The 26,207-nt window shown below is 40.7% G+C and overlaps 1 protein-coding gene across 3 annotated transcripts in view; it reads left to right on the top strand.

Moving 5' to 3' along the window:
• LOC119007873 (transcription factor COE3-like) overlaps positions 1-26,207 on the top strand; it is a 171,386-nt gene that overhangs the window by 14,407 nt on the left and 130,772 nt on the right. For all 3 annotated transcript variants that reach the window (XM_037077812.1, XM_037077813.1, XM_037077814.1), the window contains exons 2-5: positions 5,965-6,121; positions 8,733-8,796; positions 10,924-10,979; positions 16,835-16,908. In XM_037077812.1, the coding sequence (XP_036933707.1) occupies positions 5,965-6,121; positions 8,733-8,796; positions 10,924-10,979; positions 16,835-16,908 (351 nt within the window). The remainder of the gene's footprint in view (positions 1-5,964; positions 6,122-8,732; positions 8,797-10,923; positions 10,980-16,834; positions 16,909-26,207) is intronic.

Genomic DNA, 26,207 nt, shown 5'->3' with positions numbered 1-26,207 from the left:
TGACCTTTAATTTCAGGCTTTGTGGTGGAAACGTGCGGATCGTCGGCCACGGCCCTCGTTTGCCTCGTTGTGTTTGTTCTCTCTCTCTCTCTCTCTCTGTGTGTGTGTGTGTGTGTGTGTGTGTGTGTTTCATTTTTTCTGGCTGTTGGCGTGTGATTTACACTCCGGGCATGTTCAAGCGAGCCGTGTGCCATCGATACTGTTTTTATTACACCTTGTGCCAAGTGCTAACAGCCGGATACGAGGCGCGGCGACGAGTGGATGCAGCCGCAATTAGCATAATTGAAATAATAATAATGCTAACGAGCTTTCTGAGTGGAGGCAGAGCAGAGAGGAGAGGATGAGCGGCGGCAGTGGCGGCAGCGGCGGCAGCGCAGCTTCATCGCCGTGGATGGCCGCTGCAGAGCATTGTGTGTAATTGGGATAATGGACTGGTTTAGTGGCGGAAGTGATGCTTTTCATGGCGTTCGGGATGAAACAGGTGCCAAATTCACCCGAGTCAGCTGTGTCATTGTTTGTTGTTCTAACCAGGCCTTCACCATGTTTTCTTACAGTTTAAACATTAAAACATCTGAATCGTGTTGTCAGGAAGTGACGTTCACACATTCAACTCCAAATCCAGGGTAGTTTTACTTTGTTGCACTTCGAAATATCTCATATTTCCAACAGAAATCCGATTGTTTCAAGAAATGTTCCTGAAATGATCGTCTGTCTCTATAGTCTTGGACCTCTGAAGAAAGGCTAGTGAGGTGAAGATCAGATGAGGTGAGATTAAGAGACATTTTATTGATCGACATGTGGAAACTGAGGCGTCACAGCAGAATATATTCTGTAGATAACTAAATAACCAATAACATGTTTTTAATCTTTCAAGCATTTTCTATGTGCTACCTGAGGCACGGAAAGACAAAAGTAAATTTGTAGTCATACCTCAGAGTCCATCACTCGGTACTGTTTTCTAGGCTGTGAGCGTCAATAATATCGTGAATCGTGATATTTGGTGATATAAAATTTTGGATATCACCCAAGCTTCATACAGCTCCTTTATTTTGAATTACATTTCCAAGATCGCCACGGTAACACAAGAGAAATCACCAGAACTGAAGACAACCTATTGGAAATGTCTGGTCGCGTCTGCTTATGGAAACACAGATGACCACTGATTAAGCAAGGTGGTCTTGAATGTTACATCCACCGCTCTGTTCTGAGGGCCTCTCAGGCGCTGATCAGTGTAACGCTAACTGAGTACCGATATTCTGTTTTACCTCAGTGACATTTCAGCTTTACTCTTAGTATTTTCCTTCTTGTATTAGGACTTGTATTTCAGTAAAGGATGTTTGTTCGTCAAAGTAGCACCACGGATAACAACAGATGCTTGTGGATGTTTTTTCTCACAGGAAGTCATTGAAAATATCTGTGAGTGAGAGTGTTGAAGTCTGCCTCGCTGTGATCCCTCTATGTGTGTTTTTATTTTTTTTCTGACACTTAATTCCCACCATCAGTCTAACCTGAACGACACACACCTGAGCTGACTTCCTCCGCCTCCTCCTCCCCCTCAGAGTTTCTCTCTACGCCACTGTCTGCCTGGCCAAATGCTGCGAGTCGGAAGAATTAGCTTCCAACAAACCGGCCTACAAATGAGGCATTAAGCATTGGTAATGGGGGTGCAGAAAGGTCACGGCTGTATTAATCTGTCGTCTGGGGAATACACCCCTGAGCGGGGAAACACAGAGACCGAGAGAGAGCAGGCACATTTCCAAAAACAAACCCTGAGCATGAATAAATATTTATTTGCGCCCGGATGATCATATTGATCATAAAGTGTTTTAGGAAACAAAACGAACAGGAAAATGAGATTGATGTAAAAATATTCAGCTGCTGCTTTGAGCGTTTCCCCTTCGGACACTTTGAGCATCTCCGGGCCGAGAGCAGAGGTCGCTTCCTACAGGAGCATTGATTTTATTTCAGGATCAACAAGGATTTTTTTTATCCACTTTTCCTAAAATCAGCTGCTGACATTAAGTCAGTGATGTTTTTCTGTTCACGCACTCAGTAAAGAGTGAAAGCCCTTTTGGATTTTGTGAACGTGAGGCTGCAGCATGTTCAAAGACAAGAAAATGGCTTTAAACAAACGTCTGAACACATCTTCTGGCCAGTGATCTTCATAATATATATTCCCATTTAAGGATGAAAGTCCTTTAGTATTTTTTTAACTCACAAAGTCACTTTAAAATATTTTGATAAGATAATAATACCTTCATAAGTATAACAGTTTAATTTGTATTTGTTATGTGTGTTTATTTCATACATAACATACAGTGAATAATGAATATTATTATTTAATATTATGAATATGATATGAATATTATTTGTATACAGTAAAAACAACAAGGTAGTATTTATGATATATTTTGATATTTGTGCTTTGACATAATTTATATCTGTTTATCTTTCAGAACTTCTCAGTTTCACAAACATTTATTATAAGATTTTGATATGTGACTACAAGCTTTACAGACATTAAACTGTATGTTTTATTTATAATTTATGTACAAATTGGTTACTTGTGGAGTTCCTCAGGGTTCTGTGTTGGGCCCACCACACAAAGATAGACACTTCTCCTGATGTGATGGGTGTAATACAGAAGGACAGACAGCACTTGTTAAAACCAGCATCACAAAGTGCTTTACAACAGGTGCAAATCACAGAAAAAAATATCCGATAAATTCTAAATAAACAGACCAGTACAAGGAATGAAGGGCAAATATAAAAAAAGACTTTGAATGCAACGTCAAGAATAAAGTACAGTTTAAAATAAATCGTCAGAAGTGACTGAAAAGACAAAATCACAGTTTAAAAGGGTTAAAATGCTCAGAAGTAACAAAAATGCACTTCATCCTTCAGCCAGGCAACACAGGGGATGTGTCGTTGTTCGTGTTGAAACAGTTGACTCATTTCTGATATGAGATTTAAGTTAGTGTTGTGTGTTGTGCTTGATTGTTGCTCATAAACTAAATGAATTGTGGGTCCTGTGTTTTCTCCCGACTGGCTTGCGTGTTTGCTTCAACGTGTCAGAAATGATGTCATGGTGATGAGTCCACGATCAGGTTTCTGCAGCTGGAGACACAGCGTAATTATTTTATCCTTAGTGTTTTTTAACATGACTGTGTGCATGTTTGATGGGTCATTTCGTTGTGTTTGGACCTGACCTGTGGTCTGATTGGACTGAAGGAAGTTTTTAACTCCAGGAGTTATATCAGTGGTTGTAAATGGTAAACACCAGGCTTCAAATGTCGGATTGTTGTAAATGAATGTTTTTATAACGTAGAGATAAAGTCTCTTCTTCTTCTGCCTCTGTGACTCTCAGACTGCAGGAAGAGTCTCGTGTCTCCGGGGTTTTGGCCTCTGTCTCCATAGTTTTTATATCTTTTATTTAAAAGGTCGATCTCACAGAGAGGAGGACACACACACACACACACAAGCTCGTGTGCGCGCGCGCGCACACACACACACACACACACACACACACACACACATTATGAATCAATTCAGAGCAGTAAGCTCCCAGTTTCAGTCACTATTATCACCTGAGTAGTTTTTCACTCGCTGCTCCTCATCCATCATCCTCCTCCTCAATGTTTGGCTTAAGATTTACACGTTTTAACTCTTTGATCAGGTTTATTTTATAATTTATAAATTTTTTTTGTAGTGACGACTTTTTTGTTGCAAATGATGGAGGATGAATCCCATTTTCTGCTGCCTGAACATACCCCAAAACTCACCAAACTTCGAATGTATGTTACACCTGGCAAAACATTTTATGAGCTATTGTCGATGGGAATTTCCACCACTAGGTGGCACTATAATCAAGGAAAGTGCATTTTAGCTTATAACTCCCATATACTTTATCGCACATTCAAAAACCTTATATCCACGCGTTCCCGTTCCATGCCCATTTCTGCCCTAATTTTTTTTTTTTTTTGCAAGATGTCGCAAACCTATTTTTTCAAACTCCTCTCAGGCAATTTCACCGATTTGCACGAAACTTTGCACACAGCATCTGTGGACTCTCCTGACAAAAATGTATTAAAATAATTTTGATATTTCAAACAATACTCAGGTTATTAAATAACAACTTCCTGCAGATTTACTTCCAAACAGGAAGTGTTGCATATCTCCACAATGATGAGTCCAAATTACATCAAAATCAGGTTACTACTTCCCCATGAGCCCCTGAGGCTCTCTGCAAAATTTTGGCGCTCTTTAAATTGAAGTATTTTATATCTCCATATCGGTAGGTCGGATTAACACAAAACTTGATACAATTATTGTCAATGCTCTCCTGATGATGACTGACAATTCTATAGCGCCCCCTGGAATATTAAAAATCCAAACCCCGCCGCCTTCATGCATAAACATGAATAAAATTTGGTATGCACATGTATCATGATCAGACGCACAAAAACATCAGGATACCAAACTGTCACTCCAACAGTAAGTCGCCCATTTTGATCCATTTCCATGCCTCGTACTTTAACAAACTCCTCCTACAGATTGAACACCACAGACTTCCAATTCACTCAGTATCATCCTCAAATCTTGAAGACGAAAAGTTATCAAAAGCTTTTGCCTACTTGAGACATGGTAGGTGTCACGGTAAAGCATCAAGTCCTTAAAACTTCAATATACAATTTCCTATGTGCACCAAATTCATCACACATGTATACAATGTCGTCCTGAATACCTCCATGCATCAATACTGTGTCATATCCACAGCGCCACCTACTGGACATGGGAATTCACACAAACGTCATCGACATGACATTTATAGGTTTTTTCCTCCATATCATTCACTACAAGATGACATGCAACTAAAAGGTGAGCACGCCCTCCGACAGTGTCTTCACCAATCAATAATCAAAACACAACTGACCACAAATTCATTTGTAGTCCATTTTGTTTTTATGTAGATTGCAGAGAGTTCTTCTGACTTCAGCGTACATTATTTAATACCAGCAGACGCAGGCCACCAGGTCATAAAGGAACAACTTCCTCATTCCTATCTGGACCAAACTTCACATGTTTGATAAGAGTCCAGCCCTGAACACACATATACAATATATAGTCATAGTCACAGCGCCACATGTACACAGAAAATGACATTTAATTCCTTCCTGCACTGTCCCAAACATGGACAGTTAAGAGATGCATACACAATAATCAGGCAATGGGGCCGGGTATGTGGCACACCCCGACAGCAGCATGCCCCGACACACGTGGACTGCAAGGGCCCGTTCTGAGGTTGCACTAAATAACCGCCAGAAGGTGAACTCACTCACCTTTTCCTTTCACTGAAATACACTTTTGTTTTTTTATTTCCACTGGACGTGCCTGTTCTTACGTGTTTCTTTATATTGTTTTTAATATGTTGTTTCTACTTTTTTTTCTTCTTTTTTTTTCTTACTATTTATTAAGCTCTATTTGCACTGAAATGACTACACTTAATTTCGTTGTACTTGTTACAATGACACTAAAGAAATTTAATTCAATTCAATTCATTGCTGCTTACAGCTTTAATTATGATTATAATCAGTTTACTTTTCTGATGAGGGTTCCTGTATTAGTTATTTTGGCTCTTGAAATACGAGGTGTTGCACAGGTCGTGCTCGTGTGTTTGACAGCTCAGTGTGTGTTTACAGAAAATCAGTGACTCTACCTCTGTCTTATTTTCTTTCACAATAAAAGCACCTTGGTGCCTAACTGGTGGAGACTTTTAATGTGAAGCAACAGCAGGAAATCTTTAGTTTGCATTAACAGTGAATAAATCAGTTTTGTCTTATTAGGGATACATTGATATAATACCTGGGAGTATATGAACTAGTGCTGACACTACCTGGTATTTATGATGCAAAAATGAGTAAATAATCCTGACGATTGATAAAATGTTGTCTTCATCTGTTTCAGTGGTGTGGGTTTGGCCCGAGCTCACTTTGAGAAGCAGCCTCCATCCAACCTGAGGAAGTCCAACTTTTTCCACTTTGTGCTGGCCCTCTATGACCGGCAGGGTCAGCCGGTCGAGATCGAGAGGACTTCCTACGTAGACTTTGTGGAGAAAGACAAGGTGACATTTTGTTTCTGATAGAAACCAATGTGAAAACAGTTAACTCACTGTAATGAGCCAGAAACTATTAAAAACATGTCAATGAGCCACAACGGTACACTGAGAAAAAACATCTGCGCCCCTCAAATATGTATTTTAAACCAAAAAGTCTAAATCTGAGGCCCGTGCCACTCAATTTCTGTACTTTTGTCTTTCTCATGTCTTCAAATGAGCAATCTGGGACCAAACACTTCCTCTGCATGAAATTACAAAATGTGCCCTTGATTTTTCTAATGCTAAAATCTCAAGCTAAGAGCATCAGATGGCACCAGAATATAGGAAATGTATCTGCTTTGTTCTTGAGGAAAACCTTCAGACCCTGTTGCATTGTCCCACACACATTTAAATCCTTCCTTCACCCATCCATACACCATCCCCCTGCCACCATTACTGCCAAAATTTGGATTTATCATCTCTAGCAAATGCACTGTTTCCTCCTATTTGTTTGATAACTCTACAGCTAGCTACAAGATATTTAGTAGGAACCAATGAGCTGAGAGCCACAAACTAGTCAGACAGAACTGAGAGACGGACCAACATGTTGCTGGTTTGTATTAAAAAGTGGGATTTAATAAGCCATAGGAAGAAGGAGCTGCAGCATATAGTCAATTAATCATTAAGGAACGTTTTCGATCAATAATCCCATATATACGTTTATAACATCAGAGCGAGCTGTTTATGTTTATCTCAGCACTCAATATTACAGTTGCTGTTCTGTTTTCTGCTGTTCTATTGACTGATACCTTGGTAATTAGAGTAATTAATGTTTAAGATTTGCAGCATCTTAAAAATACAGATAAACACCAAATTATACTTAAAAACCCACTTTGAAATAAACTTTATATGAACTGTTGTCTTGTTAGAGCAGTAAGCCTTCTCACAGGTCAGATTTAAGAGGAAGATGAAACTCGGTTTATGTTAGGAGTTTTTAAAGATCTTCAGTAGGAACTAATGAGCCTCAGACAGGAAGTCAGACAGTACCGAGAGACAGACCAACGTGTGGTTTAAGAATATAGAATGACAGCAGCCTACATATAGCCTACATTAAGCTGCACCATACAGCATACAACTAGTACAAGTCCTACTAATAGTACTAATGATGATGATAATAATAATTTCCAGACAGGTTGGGAGAGTTTGTTGTTTGATCGGCTGCCAGCTGGCACCGCATCCTCCCCTCCTCTCCTCCCACTCACTCGCTCACCTCACCTCTGCTTTGACCTCTAGTCTCTCGCCCTGATATCCCCCAACACACACACATACACACACACACAACACACTGGGACTGAGCCAACACTCCCGGGCACAGTTGGCACCGAGCGGCTGACTGATGGAGACTGAAAGGAGAGAGAGAGCTGGAATAAAAGGGGAATAAAAGGTTGAAAAGAGAGAAGAAGAAGAAAAGGGGGAAGGAAAAGAGTGAGAAGTGAGAGTGAGGGTCACGAGAAAAGAAGACACTGAAGAGGATGTAAAGATGTAAAAGATGTTTTAACTCCGTATGAATGCAACTCTCAGATGTGTTCTAGTGGCTGACAGTTCTGAATCTGATATGAAAGTTTAAAACAAAACTAAACCATCTGTGGACTAACAGAAAGAGAGAAACTGAGACCAAACAGACGGAAACTTCAGCCATCAGTACAAGAGTGTTTCAGTGGACACAGAAGAGAGGGAGGGGGCACGTCTGCCTGTCTCAATGCCAAGATCAAGTCACATGATGACTTGGCTGACTGTGTTTGGGGGTCAGTGGTCAAAGGTCACTGAGCGGTCATCACGATCCAACTGTCTCCACCTGAAACTTAATAATTAATCAGTTATAACTGTAATTATGACAGTTATAATATGGAAACTTAAAAAAATTACAGATTACACCTCCTGTCAGGAAAATAATGAAGATGATTAACTATAAGGAATAAAATAAAAATACTACAGAGCTCATTGTAAATAAACACTGAGTCAAAAAATAAAAACATTATGAGATATTCCATTGATCTGATGAAACAGAAAGACAAACAATGTGACCTCTGAAGTCCAAAGTATGAGATGATGTGGAGAAAAGAATTAGCTTCAAACATTTTCTTGGAACTGAAAATGATATTGAACAATATAATATCTATTTTAGTTACGTTTTTCCTCTTTAGAACTTTAATTTTTAAAGATGAATTTTTGAAATATTGTTTTGGTGATATTATAAAATAAAAAGACAAAAAAGTTAAAAGTGTCAAAATGTCAAAAGTATTTCATGTAGAAAACAAATAAAATCATATTTGTTTTAAAAAATCAACATGAAATTTGACTTCAATCATTTTGATTCTGGGTCTCTGAACGTTTCGTCCAGTTTATCTTTTTGTTTCATGAAATGTGTGAATCACATACAAAAACCCCTGATCAGAGACTTTCTCCAGTATTTCCAGTTGTGTGGCGTTCATGTACATATGTACACAGCTCCAACAGGAACATTCCGGACTGTGAGAACTGACGCTGTGTGCAGGCTGCTGCTGCAAGATCACTGTTAATGTTTTTCATCTCACCTTCATTGCAGTAACTCGCTGTGACTTGTGTGTTTGTGTCACAGGAGTACAACGGAGAGAAGACCAACAACGGGATCCACTACAGGCTACAGCTCCTCTACAGCAACGGTAAGTCCAGTCCTAACAAAACATGATCATATGACATATAGATGGATAGAGGATTGAGCTAAAAATGAAGGTTTGTTCATTCAGTGAGCAGTAGTTTGGACAGTACAGAGGGAGGATGTAGTTCTGCAGATGGAGGAGCAGATTAGAAAAAAATGATCTGAATCATTTTTGAAAGCAGAAATGTTTTGAGGATGGCTGTTCGTACAGGATGTATCTGCACAACATATTTCAGTTGTTTTCCAACGAAATCCACGCATGCATATCAATAACGACTTCTAGTCAGACTCAGCGGATGTAGACTGTTGGTAAAAGCCTGTCGCTGGGCGACTCTTTCAGGCGTCCTCCTCCCTTCTGCTGTCTGCATTTTGCTGTTATTAAATCTCTGTCGCTACAAGAAACAACAAAATCCCCCCAGCCAACGACCGTCACACTGAAAGTGATAACATACACTAACCTTGTCCTTAACAGTACAAGCTAGCAGCTCCTTTCTTCTCTTTTGCTTGTTTCCCCTGACAACATTTTTCAGGGGCACTCTTGCTGTGTCTTAGGTTAAGTGCCACCCAAGACAACTGTGATCGGCCTTGAGTCATGTTCAGAAACTATTTAGTCAACGTTACGGCTCTCTTTTTGTTTCCGATGTTCTCCACCCTCTTTGGGCGAGCTCCGAGTTCAGAGGGAAAATGTGTGTTTGTGATTTGGGGGTGAGGAGCCCCAGAGGTGACCGGTTGTTAAGTTCCTGCATGAAAAAGACTTCCTGGATTTGAAACCTTATCCAGGTAGCTGTTATATTAAAGGAAATTAGGCAAATATAAACATTTATTTTGTCTGATTTTCAACTTGAGCCCCGGCTAAAAGAAGTAGAAACACACACACAGCTTAAGTTTAAGTTTAGCCTTTTTTAAACGGCACTTCTGCAGGCCAGGTGAGTATTGACTGATGAAGTCGAGGTAATGACGCTCTAACTTTCTGTTGAACTTTGCTGCATGAATTAGAGCTCGTAGAGAAGGATTTTATATTAAAGGTCACCTCAGCGGGCTTTTAGTGAAAGACTGGAAAAACTTTTTCATTATCAGCACACACACACACACACACACACACACACACACACACACACACACCCCGAGTCAGACATCTGGAATATCTGACAACTAACCAAACCTGAACTCTGTTTTGTCCATCGGGGGGTTTGGAGGGATCTTTTGCTGATTCAAAACACACAGCTCGTCTTTGTGCTGGCTCGAGTCCAGAGCTGCAGGAGGAGGATGGCCATAATGCTCTCAGACCCCTGCAGAAACACCAGATAAAGTGGGACATAAAAGAGCGTTTTCTTCCAAAGGGGGATAAATCACTCTAATATGAGTCGGCATCGTCGGATTAGCATTGCACGGAGGTAATTGACCTCATCGGCAACCGGGATAGATAGCCGCCATTTAGGCTGCAGACTGCTCAGCGCTCAGCCGCAGAGCGAGGAGTGAATCATGTCAATTAGAAAGCAGAGGAAGCTGCGAGGAAACGGCCCGAAAAACAAGAAGAAAGAAATACAATTAGAGCTCCTCCACCGCTAACAGGTGTTCCCTGCAATTTGCTTCCTCCACCCCATGTCGTGTTTGTGTCACATTTACGCTCGGATGCATAACTAATAAAAGACAAGCAATCCTGATTGATATTTAATTTGTCGGAGAATGAGGATTCCTTGCTATCCTTGAGGTAAAAGGCAGCGGGGGGTTGCTGTGCTTGGGTGGTTTGGGGAAGAGGGGGGAGGGGCACGGCTGTTAAAGGCGGCCTGGCCTATAAATAATAAACAGCTCTGGAGCCGCGCTAATGTTTGTTTTTGCTGAGGGGGGTTAGCGTAGCCGCGACAAGATGACAAGAAAACATAAATACACAACCGGGACATAAATAATAACAGAATTCATTTACTGAACATTATTAGGATTCACTTCTTTTGTTTGGGGGGATTTTTTTCTTTTCCCTGCATTCTGAGGGAGAATTAGCATTTCAGGCCAATGCATGTATGTATGTTGGTGGTATAAATGTGTCATCAGGCAGTCACTGATAACAAGGACTGTGTGTAAACTGTGTGTGTGTCCTCAGCTCATCAGTGTTATATGTGTTTGTGTGTTTCAGGCATCAGGACAGAACAGGATCTTTATGTTCGGCTCATAGACTCCATGACCAAACAGGTGAGAAAATACTGACGCTCACAAATCACCACAGTGCACATTTCAGTTCAAATTCTTCAGAACATGTGGTGGATAATATCAAAATGACAAAACAATGTTGCCCAGCAGGACTAAAATCTCTCAAAAGTTTCATAACTTCACTTATTACAGATGATTGATTTTTCAATCTCATTCCCGACTCAAATTCAGCTTATTTTTTATCGTAGGTCGAGTCGGCCACCATCCTAATGCTCCGGTTGGGAATAAGGCTAAAAAAAAAAAACTTTCCCGATAACAGGAGCTTTCATCTAAGTTAGGAGGGTGTAGACTGTCCTGAATTAAAATTCACAGCACCACTGTTAATGTTACCTCTGAATAAGCACATATTTTCATCGTAAGGCTGCTTCAAAGACTGAACAAGTTAGAGAAGATGACGCTGATGTTAGCCTGTTAGCTTTACATGTTCCAGACCATCTCCTGCACTGGAAGCTAAAGCTACTTACCTTAGCATCAAGACATGAAGCAGGGGGAAACTGCAAGTCCAACAACACGCCGACAAACGCTTCTAAATTCTCTGACAACCATTTTTGAACTTGTTTCTTTGAATTTAACAGAAACATGAAACCCAGTTTGTGGTTTTATGAAACAGAATTGTTTCTTGACTCAGAGATCTTCAGCGGGTCGTTCCAACATGCAGCTCCCACTGAAACCACACATTTTCTCTGACCCACTGAGACTGGAGAAACTTGCCCTTTCTTTACACCCAGAGCTCCAATTCTAAAACAAATAAAACAGTCAATGAATCAATCCTGCCTCTAACCTCTGAATACTATCCTTCCTTTGACTAAACTTAAACTTAAACTCCCCTTAACTGAAAGAATCTCCTCAAACCCTTTGACTAAGTCTCCCTCCACCTCCTCCTCCTCCTCCTCCTCCTCCTCCTCCTCCTCCCGTCTTACTTTCCTTAAACTCTCGCAGCACTGATGTGTTTTCCTTTCCAGCGGTGCAGTTCGGTCTTTAGCTGACTCCAGATCCTCCCGTCCCACTTTTCCGGTTTTCACTCACTCAGAACCCCCATGTGGGATCTGAACCTGTGAACGTTTCTCTGCCAAGAAGAAAAAACCTCAAATATTTCTAAATTCCAGTGGATCTGGCCAGCCGACCTCCCAGCTTCATTCCTGAAGTTCACTCAACTCCACATCCTCCTGGTCGAAAATATTAATCTGAGAAACATCATGTGAACCTCCTCTGTGGGATTTTTTTCTTCTATCCAGTAGTTTCTAACAACATGTCGCATACAAACCACCAATAAAAATGTCATTCAGTAATTTAATTCACGATTAAATCAATTAGAATGAAATTAAACAGATTACAGAATAGACCACATTTTTAAGATAGTTGTCAGATTTTGTTTTAAGTAAATCTGTAACAGGTTTAATGAGTTAAGTTGGTCTGGAGCCTGAAGTATCCACGATAATTACAGTTGTACAGTTCAGATTAAATGCTTCTGCTTTTAAAAAAATAGGTGTCGGTTGGTTGCATACAGGTTGTTAATGACAGAATCAAATCCAAACGTCGCTGCACTTCTTTAAATGCAATTTCAGGGTATAAATATTTAAAATTCATTGAACCAGGTTAATATAATAAGTGCACAAATTAGTAATTTGACAGTTTATTAAAAGCAATTCAGTCCAACAGGCTGTCTGTCTGAATATGAATATTGTGATTTCCACAGAACTCCTTTTTATTTGTCTGAATCTCAGTGCTAATTCTCTTTTTGAAATCCTGACAGCTGAATTATGATCGACCTCTTGACCCTGATGGATCCAATATTGTTGTGTTGGTTTGTTCCAACACAACATTTGAACATCATAATTAATGTTGCTCCAGGATAATCATTACTACTTAAATGAAAGACACAAAGTCCAGATTTTGAGCAAGCCGTTGCAGCTGAATTTGCCCTGACTCAAAACATGTGTTCTGTTTCTTTACTCTCACTTTCTTGTAATTGGTGGTGTTTGTACAGCTTAACGCTGGTTACAACTTGCCGTCAACAGAAAAAGAAGAAGAAGCTGCAGTTACTGTGAGCTACACCTAGCTACATCCACACTGTGAGGCCACTTTGCATTGATTTGTTACTGCAACGCTTAAATCATGCCAAGAACGAGAGCTGCACCAGGAAAGAGATGGCTCGCCAGAGAGGGAGTGTTTTGGATTCAACAAAAAAGTCAACATGTTATTCATCAGATTAGAAAAAGACAGAAAACAGCAAGCACAGTTAAAGATGAATTTTCTAAACAGCACTTCCCCCAAAATGTCTATAGATATTGCAATAACATTCCACAATAATCATCCAGTGAAAACCTGATATTGTCACAGCTATAGTTTGGATTAAAAAGACTCATCATCAAACCCAATGCAGCAAAATTGTAATGTTTCAGAAACAACACCAACATGTAGAAATCTGATCGTACAAGTGATAATTCAGCTGTTTGTGCATCATGTCTCTAATGTGTTTCCTTCAGGTTCCTGTAAAAAGCAGATTCATAGCTTCAGAGCCAAAGACTTTCCTGGTGCAGCTCTCGTTCTTGGCATTACAGACGAATAAAACTATAAATCACAACTGATGCTGTCCCACATGAGCGCTAACCACAATCAGACACTAGATTTAGATCCAGGGTCCCTCCACCTGACAGGACCAGAAGTGATAATGGATCCCAGTCACAAACAATATTACAGAGCACACCCGGACAGGATTGACACCATTTTATTAAGAATTACATTCACTAAAGAATGGAATAATAATAATCATAATAATAGATCCTGTCTTAGCTGATAATTTGATTTCTTCCTGCAAATTGCCAAACACAATTTATCAGATTACTAGTGAACCTGAGGCTTTTGTGGCCCCTGGAGGGTCTGGAGGTCTGGGGATCTGGGGGTCTGGAGGTTCTGGAGGTCTTGGGATCCAGTGGTCTCAGGGTCTGGAATTCTGGAGGGCCAACAAATTGATGCCTGACACTCGCTGTCATCAATCAATCAATCAATTAATCAGCCACTCCGAACATGAAATAAAATTTTAAAAATATATGAATAATTTCCAAACACCTGTTTCAGCCTCAATCCGTTCTCCCAGCTTCACCTCCTTCTTATTTATCCCCCAGTCATTTCCCTCCTCCCCCCTGCTGGTCGGCCCTGCCGGCATGTCACCAATCGATGTACCAAGCGGCTCCTCGACAAAGCGTCAGCCACGGAAACCGATCAATAGGCCCTAATGTGGTGCAGCGACGGCACACTGGAGACAATAATCCTGACACCTCCTCCTCCATGATACACACACACACACACACACACACACACACACACACACACACAAGTCTCCACCCTTACCTCCCACTACATGACACCCCATTGGTCGACAGTCAGAGCTGACAGACGGGTCGGCTGGAGTCCCTGCAGATCGATAAAACCCTGTCGAGGGCCCGTTAGAAGCCCGGCGTCCGTGGGATTGTCAGAGCGAGGAGGAGCTTAATTCATGCAGATTGGACTGTGGAGCGATGCAGGCGCCGCTGCATTGTACAGTGAGTGACATCACACAGAGAGGCTGAGGTGTGACTGTCATGACTCTGTGGGAAGTCTCTCTGTGTTTAGAAGTAGGGCTAAAAATATTTCAAAGAAAAAAGAGTCAGAAAAACCACTGGATCAAATGAGAATCACTGTTTTCATTCTGTCCTCGATACTGTGACAACCCAACATCACGCTTGAAGACTCCGACAGCCTCTTTAAAGAAGTGAAGACAAGACAAATGTCCTCATTCTCTGAAAAAGGAAACAATAAACCTCACTTTCTGACAAATATATTAATTAGAGCTGTTACGATAATTCGATTAATTGATTAGCTGATCAAAATAAATGACAACTATTAGCTATGAGCTAAAATGTCAAAACATTTGCAGGTTCCAGCTTCTTAAACATGAGGATTCGTTGTTTTTCTATCACTTCTGACAGTGAATGAATGAGTTTGTTGGGTTTTTTTAGAGGCAATTTATAGACACTTTCACAGTCACTTTCTCTGGAAACTGTGATGTTCATGACTTCTTCACAACTGAATTTATTATTTGTGAACCAGTGATTGGTTGATGATGAAAGTAGTTGCAGCCTGAATCCTCACTTTATAAAATCAGTTTGTTGAAATGTCTCCATGTTATACAAATGTTGTCATTCTCAAGTTTCTCTAAAACGATTTCTAAAATGTTTGTTGCAGATTAAAAAAAAATATTCACCTTCTAAAAACTGTCAAAAGAAGTTCCACTTTCCAACAATCAGCATCGATGCTTCTGCGAAAATAACTTCACTCAGAAATATGCATATCACGGTCAAGGTCTAAAACTGTTGGTTTGTACAGAAAAATATATAAAGATCACACACACACACACACACACACACACACACACACACCGACACACACACACACACACACACAGCAGAATGTAGACATTAATCCACAAACAAGCATGAAAGTGGACGTGCAATCACACACTCACGGGACTCTTGCATCAGGAACGATGATGTATAAATATCGACCACCTGTGCGTGTGTGTGGGTTAGTGCATGTGTAACGCGTGCGCGTGTGTGTCTGATGCAATCCACATCCCTCCTGGTCAAACTGGAGCATTTTAATCCGGAGGAACAGAGCCAGGATCAGAATCAATAATGCAGAAGTGGTCGTTATCCTAAAAGTATTGTCCCCCAGGGGTGTGTGTGTGTGTGTGCGTGAGCATGCAGGGCGGAGGTCTGTTTTGACTATAAAGGTGGATGAGGTAGTGGTAGGTCATCGTAGGAAAAGACACACACACACTCTTACTGGAGTTCATTTACAACCACCAGGGCATTACAGAGAGCAACACACACACACACACACACACACACACACACACACACACACACACACACACACACACACACACACACACACACACACCGGTCATCCGTCATCCGGACGCTGACATGACAGCTCTGTGGGGGTGAGGAGGGGGGAGGATGGGAGGGTGAGGGGGGGTCTTCATCCCAGTGAGCCACGCGCCATCTGGCAGGGAATTCTGGGAAGTTCTGAGGAGGCTGAGACCACCGAGAGGGGAGGAGGTGGAGGAGGAGGAGGAGGTGGAGGTGGAGGAAGTAATTGACGGCCATGTTTGATTTTGTTGGTGGTGAAGGTATTGTGGTTAACTGGTTTACATGTCATGTTAACTGGTTTATATTTAACGTTAACTGATTAATATGTTGAGTTAACTGGTTTGTATTTTAAGTTAAATGGTTTATATATTGAGTTACCTGGTTTATATGCTGAGTTAACTGGTTCATATGTAAGTTAACTGGTTTATATGTCTAGTAAACTGGTTCATATGTAGAGTTAACTGGTTTATATGTTGAGTTAACTGGTTGATATGTAAAGTTAGCCGATTAACATGTCGAGTTAACTGGTTTATATGTGAAGATAACTGGATAATATGTCGAGTTAACTGTTTTATGTTTTGAGTTAACTAGTTAATATGTTGAGTTAACTGGTTAATATGTTGAGTTAACTGGTTTATATGTTGAGTTAACTGTTTTATATGTTGAGTTAACTGTTTTGTATGACAAGTTGATGGGTTGGTATGTCGAGTTGCTGGTTAATATTATGAGTTAACTGGTTTATTTGTTGAGTTAACTTGTTTATCTGTAAATTGAAATGTACTATGCAGACTTAACCCTCGTCTATCCAGACCTTAAAGCTTGTGACCTCGACCTTCCACCTCCACATTATTTAAACTATTAAAGCAGATTAAATCTCATGTTTTATATCTCCAGTAAATCATCTCTCTGTTTGTTTCCCATCAGGCCATCCTGTATGAGGGTCAGGACAAGAATCCAGAGATGTGTCGTGTCCTCCTCACCCACGAGATCATGTGCAGGTAAGCCACAGAGCAATTATAAACCCTAAGAATGATGCATTGGGGCAACTTTTAATTTTGTTCTCAGGTCAACTGAAGCATCATTGAACATATACATGTTAACATGTTTACACAGTTGACTGAACCTCAGCTGGTCTACAGATGCATTTGGACCAGTTTACATCAGAGTTAAACTAGACAAAGACACACATCAACCAGTTTCCTGCTTATCTTAACCAGTCTGCTGTTGTGTGTGCATGTGGAGAAGTGCCGTCGCTGAAATATATACAGATGCTTTTAGGTTGTGTGTGTGTGTTTTATATATGAGTGTTTGTCCTATTTTTATCTGCTCTCCTCCCCCTCACTCTTCTTCACTCCTCAGTCTGAACCAGTAAAACCATCAGCAGAGACACGCAGGGCAGGATACGTGTTGATTGGTGTGATGAACGACAAACCAACAGCTGCTCTTTTTTTCTTTTACACACACACACACACACACACACACACACACACACACACACACACACACACACACGCATACACACCATCTTTCAAACATGTAATGGAGCTGTTGGTGTTTTACAGAGTGAGACCTAAAGAAAAATAGAATGAAATCATCTAAAATAAAATATCTGTAATGTGTTCATATTTAAAACAACCACTATTTATAAAACTTTTATAATCACACAGATTCTTTTTTTTATCCTAAAGGTGAATCATATATATATATATATATATATATATATATATATATATATATATATATATATATATATATATATATATATATATATATATATATATATATATATATATATATATATATATATATATATGTATATATATACATATATATATATATATATATATATATATATATGTATATATGTATATATATATATATATATATATATATATATATACATATATATATATATATATATATATATATATATATGTATATTTAAAGGAAACTTTAATGAACCAGGATCAGTGAAACAGGTGTGTTGAGGTGTGAACAGGATGGAATACATTTACAGTTAACTGCTTGTGTGAACTGGTACAATAGACTGATTTCAATATGAAGTCAACTGTTTAGTGTGTGAATAAATTAGAAAAAGACTGAGTAAACTGGTTTGTATTTTCAGTCAACTAGTCTACACGTGGGGTAAACTGGTAAACCAGCTGAAGTGCAGTTAACTGGTGCATTTTAGTAATTAATTTTAGATTTTAGTAATCCAGTTTATCTGGGGAGTAAACCGGAGTGTTACATGTTGACTGGTTCATCTGTAAACCAGGTAAACAGTTTTAATCTTGGCATGCAGTAAACTGGTTTAAATGTAAAGTAAACTGGTTTAAATGCAAAGTAAACTGGATCAGGTGCAGTCATCTGGATTAACTGTGGGGTGAACTGGTGTGTTGGATGTAAACTTTGCATTAAACCAGTTCACATCTCTACAATCTAGTATAACTATGGAGTGACCTGGTTTAGATCAACAGGAAAGTTTTAATGGAAGATGTTGAACTGATGGAACCGACCGTAGGTTGTGTTCTGTAGTTTGACCTCTCCTCTTACTCCTCCTCCTCCTCTTCTCCATTTTCCTGCTCTCTGAGTTATCTCCTCCTCCTCCTTCTCCTCCTCCTCCTCCACCACAACACAACTTCAGTGTCTGTAAACTTCTCCTCCTTCTCTGACTTTTATCGGGGCGTCAAGCTCATTTCCCCCCTGCGAGATTCCTTTGATATGAGCTTCATTTCCATAATGACGGCTGGCTGTCTTCAGTCATTATGTGATTGAGTGCGATTATTAACCACCGTTCCCCCTGATGGATGCTGTGTTTCCATTCACTAATGAGTGAGGGATCAGAGAGCGCCTCACTCTTTCCATCTCTCCCTGTCTCCATGCTGTGATGCTCCCAGATGAGCTTGTCTTTATGGGCGTCCCTGTTGGTTTGTCTACCTGGATCACTCTCAGCCCGCTGCACCTTCAGGGTGGAGCTCCTGTTATAGAGCGTACAGGTGGAGGAACACCTTGTTACCCTCTAATGGGGTTAATATAAAATGAGAAACTAGCCGAGTCCATCTTCTCTTTCCATCAACTTGTAGTCTTAAAACTATGTTTGATGTGACTATTGGTAAGACTAGACAGGTTTATTATTCACCCAGACAAATGAAAAAGCTCTGCACAGAACTACATGAGAAATAAGACATGAATCGAAAGTAGAGGATTGCATCAAAAAGACAATAAAAACAACCAAAAATCAGCAGATATGTTGTAGAGATTCAAAGAAATCACATTTGAAATTCAAAAACAATATTTAGCAAATAAATAGTTGGAGATCGAATGACCTGAAAAGCCACAGTCAACAGAAATATTATAATCCCTTTAAATAAAAAAAAACCCCAAATCATATAAATAAACTGACAATTTCAGTTGTGTGAGTGTGACTTTTATTATTTTTCTACTAATCTCTAAAAATTTAGAGTCAGTTAACTACACTGCCTTGCCGAAATAAGTTGCTACCGTAAAAAAGGTCACGCACTCTAATATTTTGTTGGCCAATCCATGTGTGAAAATGATGTCTCATGCTCCCTGAACCACTCTTTTGCAATTTGAGCCTGATGAATCCTGGCATTGTCATCTTGGAATATGCCTGTGCCATCAGGGAAGAAAAAATACACTGGTGGAAGAATGTGGTCATTCAGTACATTCAGGTAGTCAGCTGACCTCATTCTTTGAGCACATAATGCTGAATCTAGACCTGACCAACTGCAGCCACCCCAGATCATAGCACTGCCCCCACAGGCTTGTACAGTGAGCACTAGGCATGATGGGTGCATCACTTCATCTGCCTCTCTTCTTACCCTGACGCAGCATCACTCTGGAACAGGGTAAATCTGGACTCATCAGACCACGTAGCCTTCCTCCATTGCGCCAGAGTCCAATCTTTATATTCCTTTTTTCAGATTAGCCTCACTGATTAGTGGTTTTCTTAAGGCTACACACCTGTTCAGTCCCAATCCATTGAGTTCCCTTCACACTGTGCATGTGGAAATGCTCTACTTTCACTATTAAACACAGCCCTGAGTTTTACTGTTGTTTTTCCAGGATTTGATTTCACAAAACGTTTAAGTGATCACCGATCATGATCAGTCAGGATTTTTTTTTTAGACCACATTTCTTCCTCGAAGATGATGGTTCCCCACTATCCTTCCAGTTTTTAGCTATGCTTTGGACAGTTCTTAATCCAATTTTAGTAGTTTCTGCGATCTCCTTAGATTTTTTCTCTTCTTGATGCATGCCAAAGATTTGACCGTCCTCAAACAGACTAAGATCTTTTTCACAACCACAGGATGTGTCTTAGGACATGGCTGTTTAAATGAGAAGCTACTCATTGCATCAGTCCGGGTTAACAACTTTTTACAAGCTGAAAGATAATTACCCATGCAATAATTATCCAATAGGAGGCTCATACCTATTTGGTTAGTTAAAGCCAGGTGGCGACTTTTTTTTGGCCAGGCAGTGTACGATTACAGGTGTTTCTGGTGATTGTGGTTTTGGTTCATTTCAATTCCCCCTAGTGTTTCTCTGTGGTATTACTGATGGATAGCATTAGCAGCCTGGCGACTGTCCCAATATAGAAAGCAACAGTCAGAATCCTAGTTGGATGTAGAAACCCTGATCTCAGTGCTGTGAAACTTCCAGTTGTATTAATAAGCAGGCAGGTTTTGTTACTGATGTTTTAGAAAGGTGGCAGAAAAGTTGTGTAGTGACAGTTTAAATACTGGAGGAAGTCAGCGGTGACATGAAACACGTTGATTAACATTTAAAAGGAACCAAACATCTTTGACTAATTCCTGTTTTATTGTAAAATTATTGTGTATTTGCATGTTTTTTTAAACACGGGAAAATTAGCTAAAATAGTCTTGACAATAGTTTGTTTGACAGTTTGTAATTTTCTTCAGGCAACAGTCCAAGAGATTGCATCAGAATATCAGAATATTACTTCAAGACAAGTTCATTTTTATTCATATAGCACCAGTTCACCAAGAAAAGCAGGTCTACATGATATTGTGTAATTCATTTATTTACACAGATCCAACATTTCCCCCATGAGCAGGCTGTAACCAACAGTGGCGAGAAAAAACTTCGGTCTCTCTCAAACTCTGTGTCCTATGAGCCATGTGAAAGTATTTACCTCCTCAACCCAAACGCGTCATGGCTTCACGCCTGAAAAATGTGAAAGTTAGAGTGTCATGTTTCCATCTCCATCTAACATCTTCTCCAGTCAGGCTCCAACAACATAAACAGATAAATTAAAATCATTAAATTTGAGATTATCCTCCTTAACTGGACAGAGGAGCGTTAAAGACTCTGTGTGTGTGTGTGTATGTGTGTGTGCTTGTGCGTGTGTGAGACCTCTCCATCGGATCATTGCGGCACATTAACCATTCTTAAACGGGACTCTGCTGCTTTCCAAAACTACCAATCACAACCCAGTGAGCAGGCACAGCGGTGGCAGCCAGGTTGGCATGCCGGTGTTGCCAGCGGGCTCCCGGAGGCTCGCCAGCTCCGGGCCGCTTGCCTTGCCACCTCGCTCCCTTACTGGCTGCCAGGCTGCGGGCGATGCTGAGAAAAACCTGCTGTCGTGCTCGCCCAAAGGAAGGCTGCTTCCAGGCCAGGCGGCGCTGGCTGGAGCGAATCAATGGGGTCGGCTGCTGCCGCCGAGGCGTTCCAGGCCTTCAAGTAATTACAACACTTGCCCTTTGAAAGCGAGCCGGCCCGTCCTGCTCGGTGTTATCTGGACGCTGTGATCCGAGAGCTGGCTGGCCTCTGAAGCCGCGCTGCGCCATCCTCAGGGAGCCTTTGAAGGGCTCTCAGTGTTTTTTTTTCATGGTGTGTGTGTGATAGTGGATAGCCGACATGCCCGGACAAACCTTTGCTTTGTGCTTTAAGTAGATTCCACTTGTGGCGACGTCTGAATTGGCGAGGAGGAGCAGCCAGCGGTAATGATGCTTGTGCGGCCCGGCCGCCGCTTGCCGGCCAAGCTGGCTCCTCTGGCTGAATTATTTTTGGGACCTGTGTGTGTGTGTGTGTATTTGTGTGAGTGTGTGTGTGTGTGTGTGTGTGTGTGTGTGTGTGTGTGTGTGCAGCGACCTGAGGAGGCTGTCTGCCGCAGCAGCAGCGAGGGATAGACTCTGTCCGCCAAAATGAGTGACAGCAGCAACAAACACACACTGTTTGTTTTATTTTTGCTGTGTTTCAGCCTCACACACAAACACAAACACACACACACACACACACACACACACACACACACACACACACACACACACACACACACACACACACTCTGGTGGCTTCACACTCCCTCTCAGGTTGGTGTGTGTTGTTCCTCTCAGTCATTAGCCGGCCGTGGTGTTAGCCTGTTTGCGGCCCGGGGGGAAACGTCATTAAGGCGATATTGTGGACGCTCAGCCAAGGTTTGTTTTCGTCTTTGGAAAGGGGCCCCGGGTCCCTGGAGGGGCCCCGGCAGTGCTCCTGGGGTCCAGTTTGTTTATAACACTTCTTTGGCAGTTTGGAGGAGGTTGTCACCACAGCAGCACCAGTGGGTTTCCAATGCTAATTGGTCTCCTGGAACTTTCACTAATGGTTCCAAGTAGCTGGGGGAATAAATTATTGTGTCTTGTTCTATGGCAACAGTCACACATACACTTCCATACAGACACATAGAGGCAGCAGAGACACAAACACAGTGCTTAGTTTATGATTTTTCTGTACTTAGAGATCAAACAGCGCGATAAATGATTCATAAAGTGTCTCATTTGGCATTCGCAGCCTCAATTTGACGCTTGTTTATCAAATGGCAATTTGATTCAGGACAGCATGGGGCGAATGCAGGAGTGTAATTGGACGTTGCGGGTCATATGCAATATGATTAATTTTTAAGAATTACCGGAAGATATGTTAATGACCCTCACAGCGATAAGAAAGGAGAAAAAAAATTAATTGATTGTGTGGAGCAGCTTGTCAGGAGATTACAGGCAGAGATGAGATGTTGTGTCAGGATGGGGTTGTTATTAATGATGGATGGATCACTTCTGTCACGTCTTCATATTTACATCTCATAGAGCTCCAGCTGATGTTTAGGCTCATAAATTCATTTTGACAAAGTTCTTACACGTATGTCTCATTGGAGGTTAAAACATGTGACTATTTCCTCTGAGGCTGAAAATGTTTCACTGACTGAGGAGAAAAGAGGAGGAGAAAAACACCGACTTAAGGACTTATCTGCAGCATGTCATCACAAGAGAAGGATCCTCATTGGCTGATTCTTCTTCCTGCCTAAACAAATTAAATAATCACACTCTCTTTCCATGACTTAATAAACTGAATAAACAAACTGATCTTAAAGGACAACACAGTTTATACTGTTTTATTGTGTTTATATGTGGTGGACCCTGCCACCTCTCTAGCTTCAAACAGTGTCATGGGACCTTATTTTCCTCTGCTTCCACCTGGTTTATTCACTGATGGAAACAGTTTGTATTATTCACTCATTAAGATTGTAAATACTAAAACTCAGAGCTTGAATTTCTTCTTTTAAACTACAGAAAGCTCCTTTAAATATAATTATAAGAGTATTTATGCTGAAATTATCAAAAGTAAAATCATATGATCATGATATGATTTGTTAATGGATCATTATTATTGAAATTAAATAAAAGAGTTGTGATGAGAAGAGTTTCAAACCAGAATCATGAGTAATCCTCAGAAAGTCCAAAGGTTAAGAATTGTGTTAAAAATACAGTTGGATGAAAACATTGGATTCAAATAAGTATCAGTATTCTCTCCAACAATTCAGAATCTATTCATGAATGTCAGAAATCGATTTTTCTGAATGTTAATTAGTAGCGTGATGTTGACTGAATGAAAAGGTGGAACTAAACTCCAAGGGCAGTGTTGGACCCGGACACTTTACAGAGCGCACACACTACAGTTGTGTTGAAGTTGATTATTAAACAAGGTCGAGGTTGTTTTAAATTAATGACTGGATGATTATCTTTGAGAGACGGACATGAAGCAGGCCACTGATTGATGAATTGTTTCTAAAGTAAAGTGTCAAAATGGAATTGTGATATTACCAAAGATTCACACCCCTCGTTAAAAAGATATTGAAGCGGCTTATTAACGCTTCTATTTACAGACAGCAGAGACACTTGGAATCAATCTGACAGTCAGGTGCAAGTAAAGCTCTGTTTGTCAGAAACACGTGATTTGTTTCATTCCAGAAGCCTTCAATCAGCATGAGATGATGTCATCACTTCATTTCACACGACTGGTTACAGAAAAGCTGCCACGACTTTATCTTCCTACATTTTACCACTTTTAAACCATAAAATGAAAAAAAAAAATGGCTTAACAATAAAAACTTTAAACAAAAGTATAGAATTTGTCTCAGTAATAACCGACATGGTGACAAAACAATTAGTTTTGCTACTTGTTAGCATAAATTAGCTTAGCAGCTAACAGACTTGCCTCTACACATAGCTTAGTAGATGACATGAATTATTTAGACTTTGTGTTATGTACTGCTGGTTCTCGGCGCTGCATCTCCCAACAGAACAACACAGTTGACTCTCAGGCTTATCAACAGATCAACTGATGTCGCTGTATGTTACAACCCAGCTCAATAGGGGAAAAGGAAGCAACTGAAAACCAGGTGTAACTGGTAGATTAAAATTATTCATTGGCCGGAAGTGGGATTGTAAAAAAACCCACAAACAATATGCAGAGGACCAAGGGCCTGCGAGTGCTATTGAATCAAAAAACAAATATAACCAAAAGAGGACTTGGAAAACTGAGCTACTGTTTTTAAACAAAATGAAAATAAAACCTCTCTGTCTACATCCTTATTACTCCAAACCAAAAACAATCAAAACAGCACCCCTTCACCTAATGGATCTAACATCAAGCAACTGCACTTGTGTGATCAGTTCTGTTCTAATCTGTGCCTGGCCCAGTCTACAGACGATTAACAAGTGTGTCGTGCACAACAATTCACAATTTGTATATTTTTGAGAGACTGCTGAATTGAAATCACAGCCGCCATGACTGCCATGCTGGCCAGAGATTTGTAGCGACTTCCGCATATTCCTCCGTCTGGATTGGTGCGTTGTTCCGGGTGCTGCTCCACTCAGAATCCCTCAGGCCAAGAAGAGGGAGGAGCACCAGCACACTGAAATAACTCCAATAGGCAGGCAGACACACACACAGACACACAAAACGGAAGCAGAGCTCGGCGACGGCCGTCACAACGTAGCTGCAGCAATAGGTTAACGATCCTCTGGTCTTAAGTTTACTTGTCTTTTCTCAACAATCCAGAATATTTCCAAACATAGATGGGAGTAAATATCCTTGTCATATTGTGCTCCAAGAGAACAGAAGAGGTAACACAAATGATGTGCTGTGAGAATTTCAAAATAAAGGCGTTTCTTAAAGATGCTGATACAGATCCATGTTTTCACTTTGTGGCAGTTATATTGGACCATTTATCAATTAATTGATCGATCATATAGTGGGACAGACAGCAGATGAATTATCTGATTCAGGAGGCGAGATGTGACAGAATCTACAAATGACTGGAATTATTTGTAATTAGTTTGACTTTAAAACCTGATGAGGTAAAATAAATAAATACATTTATTACCTATAATCTATACATGTTATTACAATAAATCAATAATTTATTACACTGACCATTTCTCTGTGAAAACTTTAAAACTTGCTATTATGGCGAGTGATTAAAAGTGTACAGTATAGTCAGTATATGAAGTAATTTAAGTTTGCACTTAGGCACATTACATAAGTAAGTAGTACTGACTCCGTGGTGTGTTCACCGACAGCAGTACATCTGAACACTGATGGATATTAATGTGTTGGATTCAGTGTGCTGCTGTTCAACATGCCACAATGACCCGCCACACCAACAGCCTCATTAGACTCCACCCGCCCCCTGCGGAGCTGGAGCACAAACCCAGCGCTCCTTCTACTGGATGCCTCCACAGACCACGTGGACCAGTCCTGGTCGTCTGCTCCAGTGAAACACTTGCTGGCCAGTTTGCCCTCTGGCTACCTGGACGGCTGTTTGGCGAGCAGCCGTCGGCTTGGCTGGCTGGTTGTCAGGGGCGATGGCGCCGGGGGTCAGTGGGGGCTGCAGTGGTGCCTCCTCACTGGGCGTCATCCAACTGTCAGTGACCTTGGTTTGGACCCCACCCAGCTGGACATAGAGAGTGTGTGTGTGTGTGTGTGTGTGTGT

Source organism: Acanthopagrus latus, chromosome 18 (assembly GCF_904848185.1).
Source record: "Acanthopagrus latus isolate v.2019 chromosome 18, fAcaLat1.1, whole genome shotgun sequence".
Taxonomy (NCBI): Eukaryota; Metazoa; Chordata; class Actinopteri; order Spariformes; family Sparidae; genus Acanthopagrus; species Acanthopagrus latus.
This window is presented reverse-complemented; position numbering and strand designations above follow the sequence as displayed.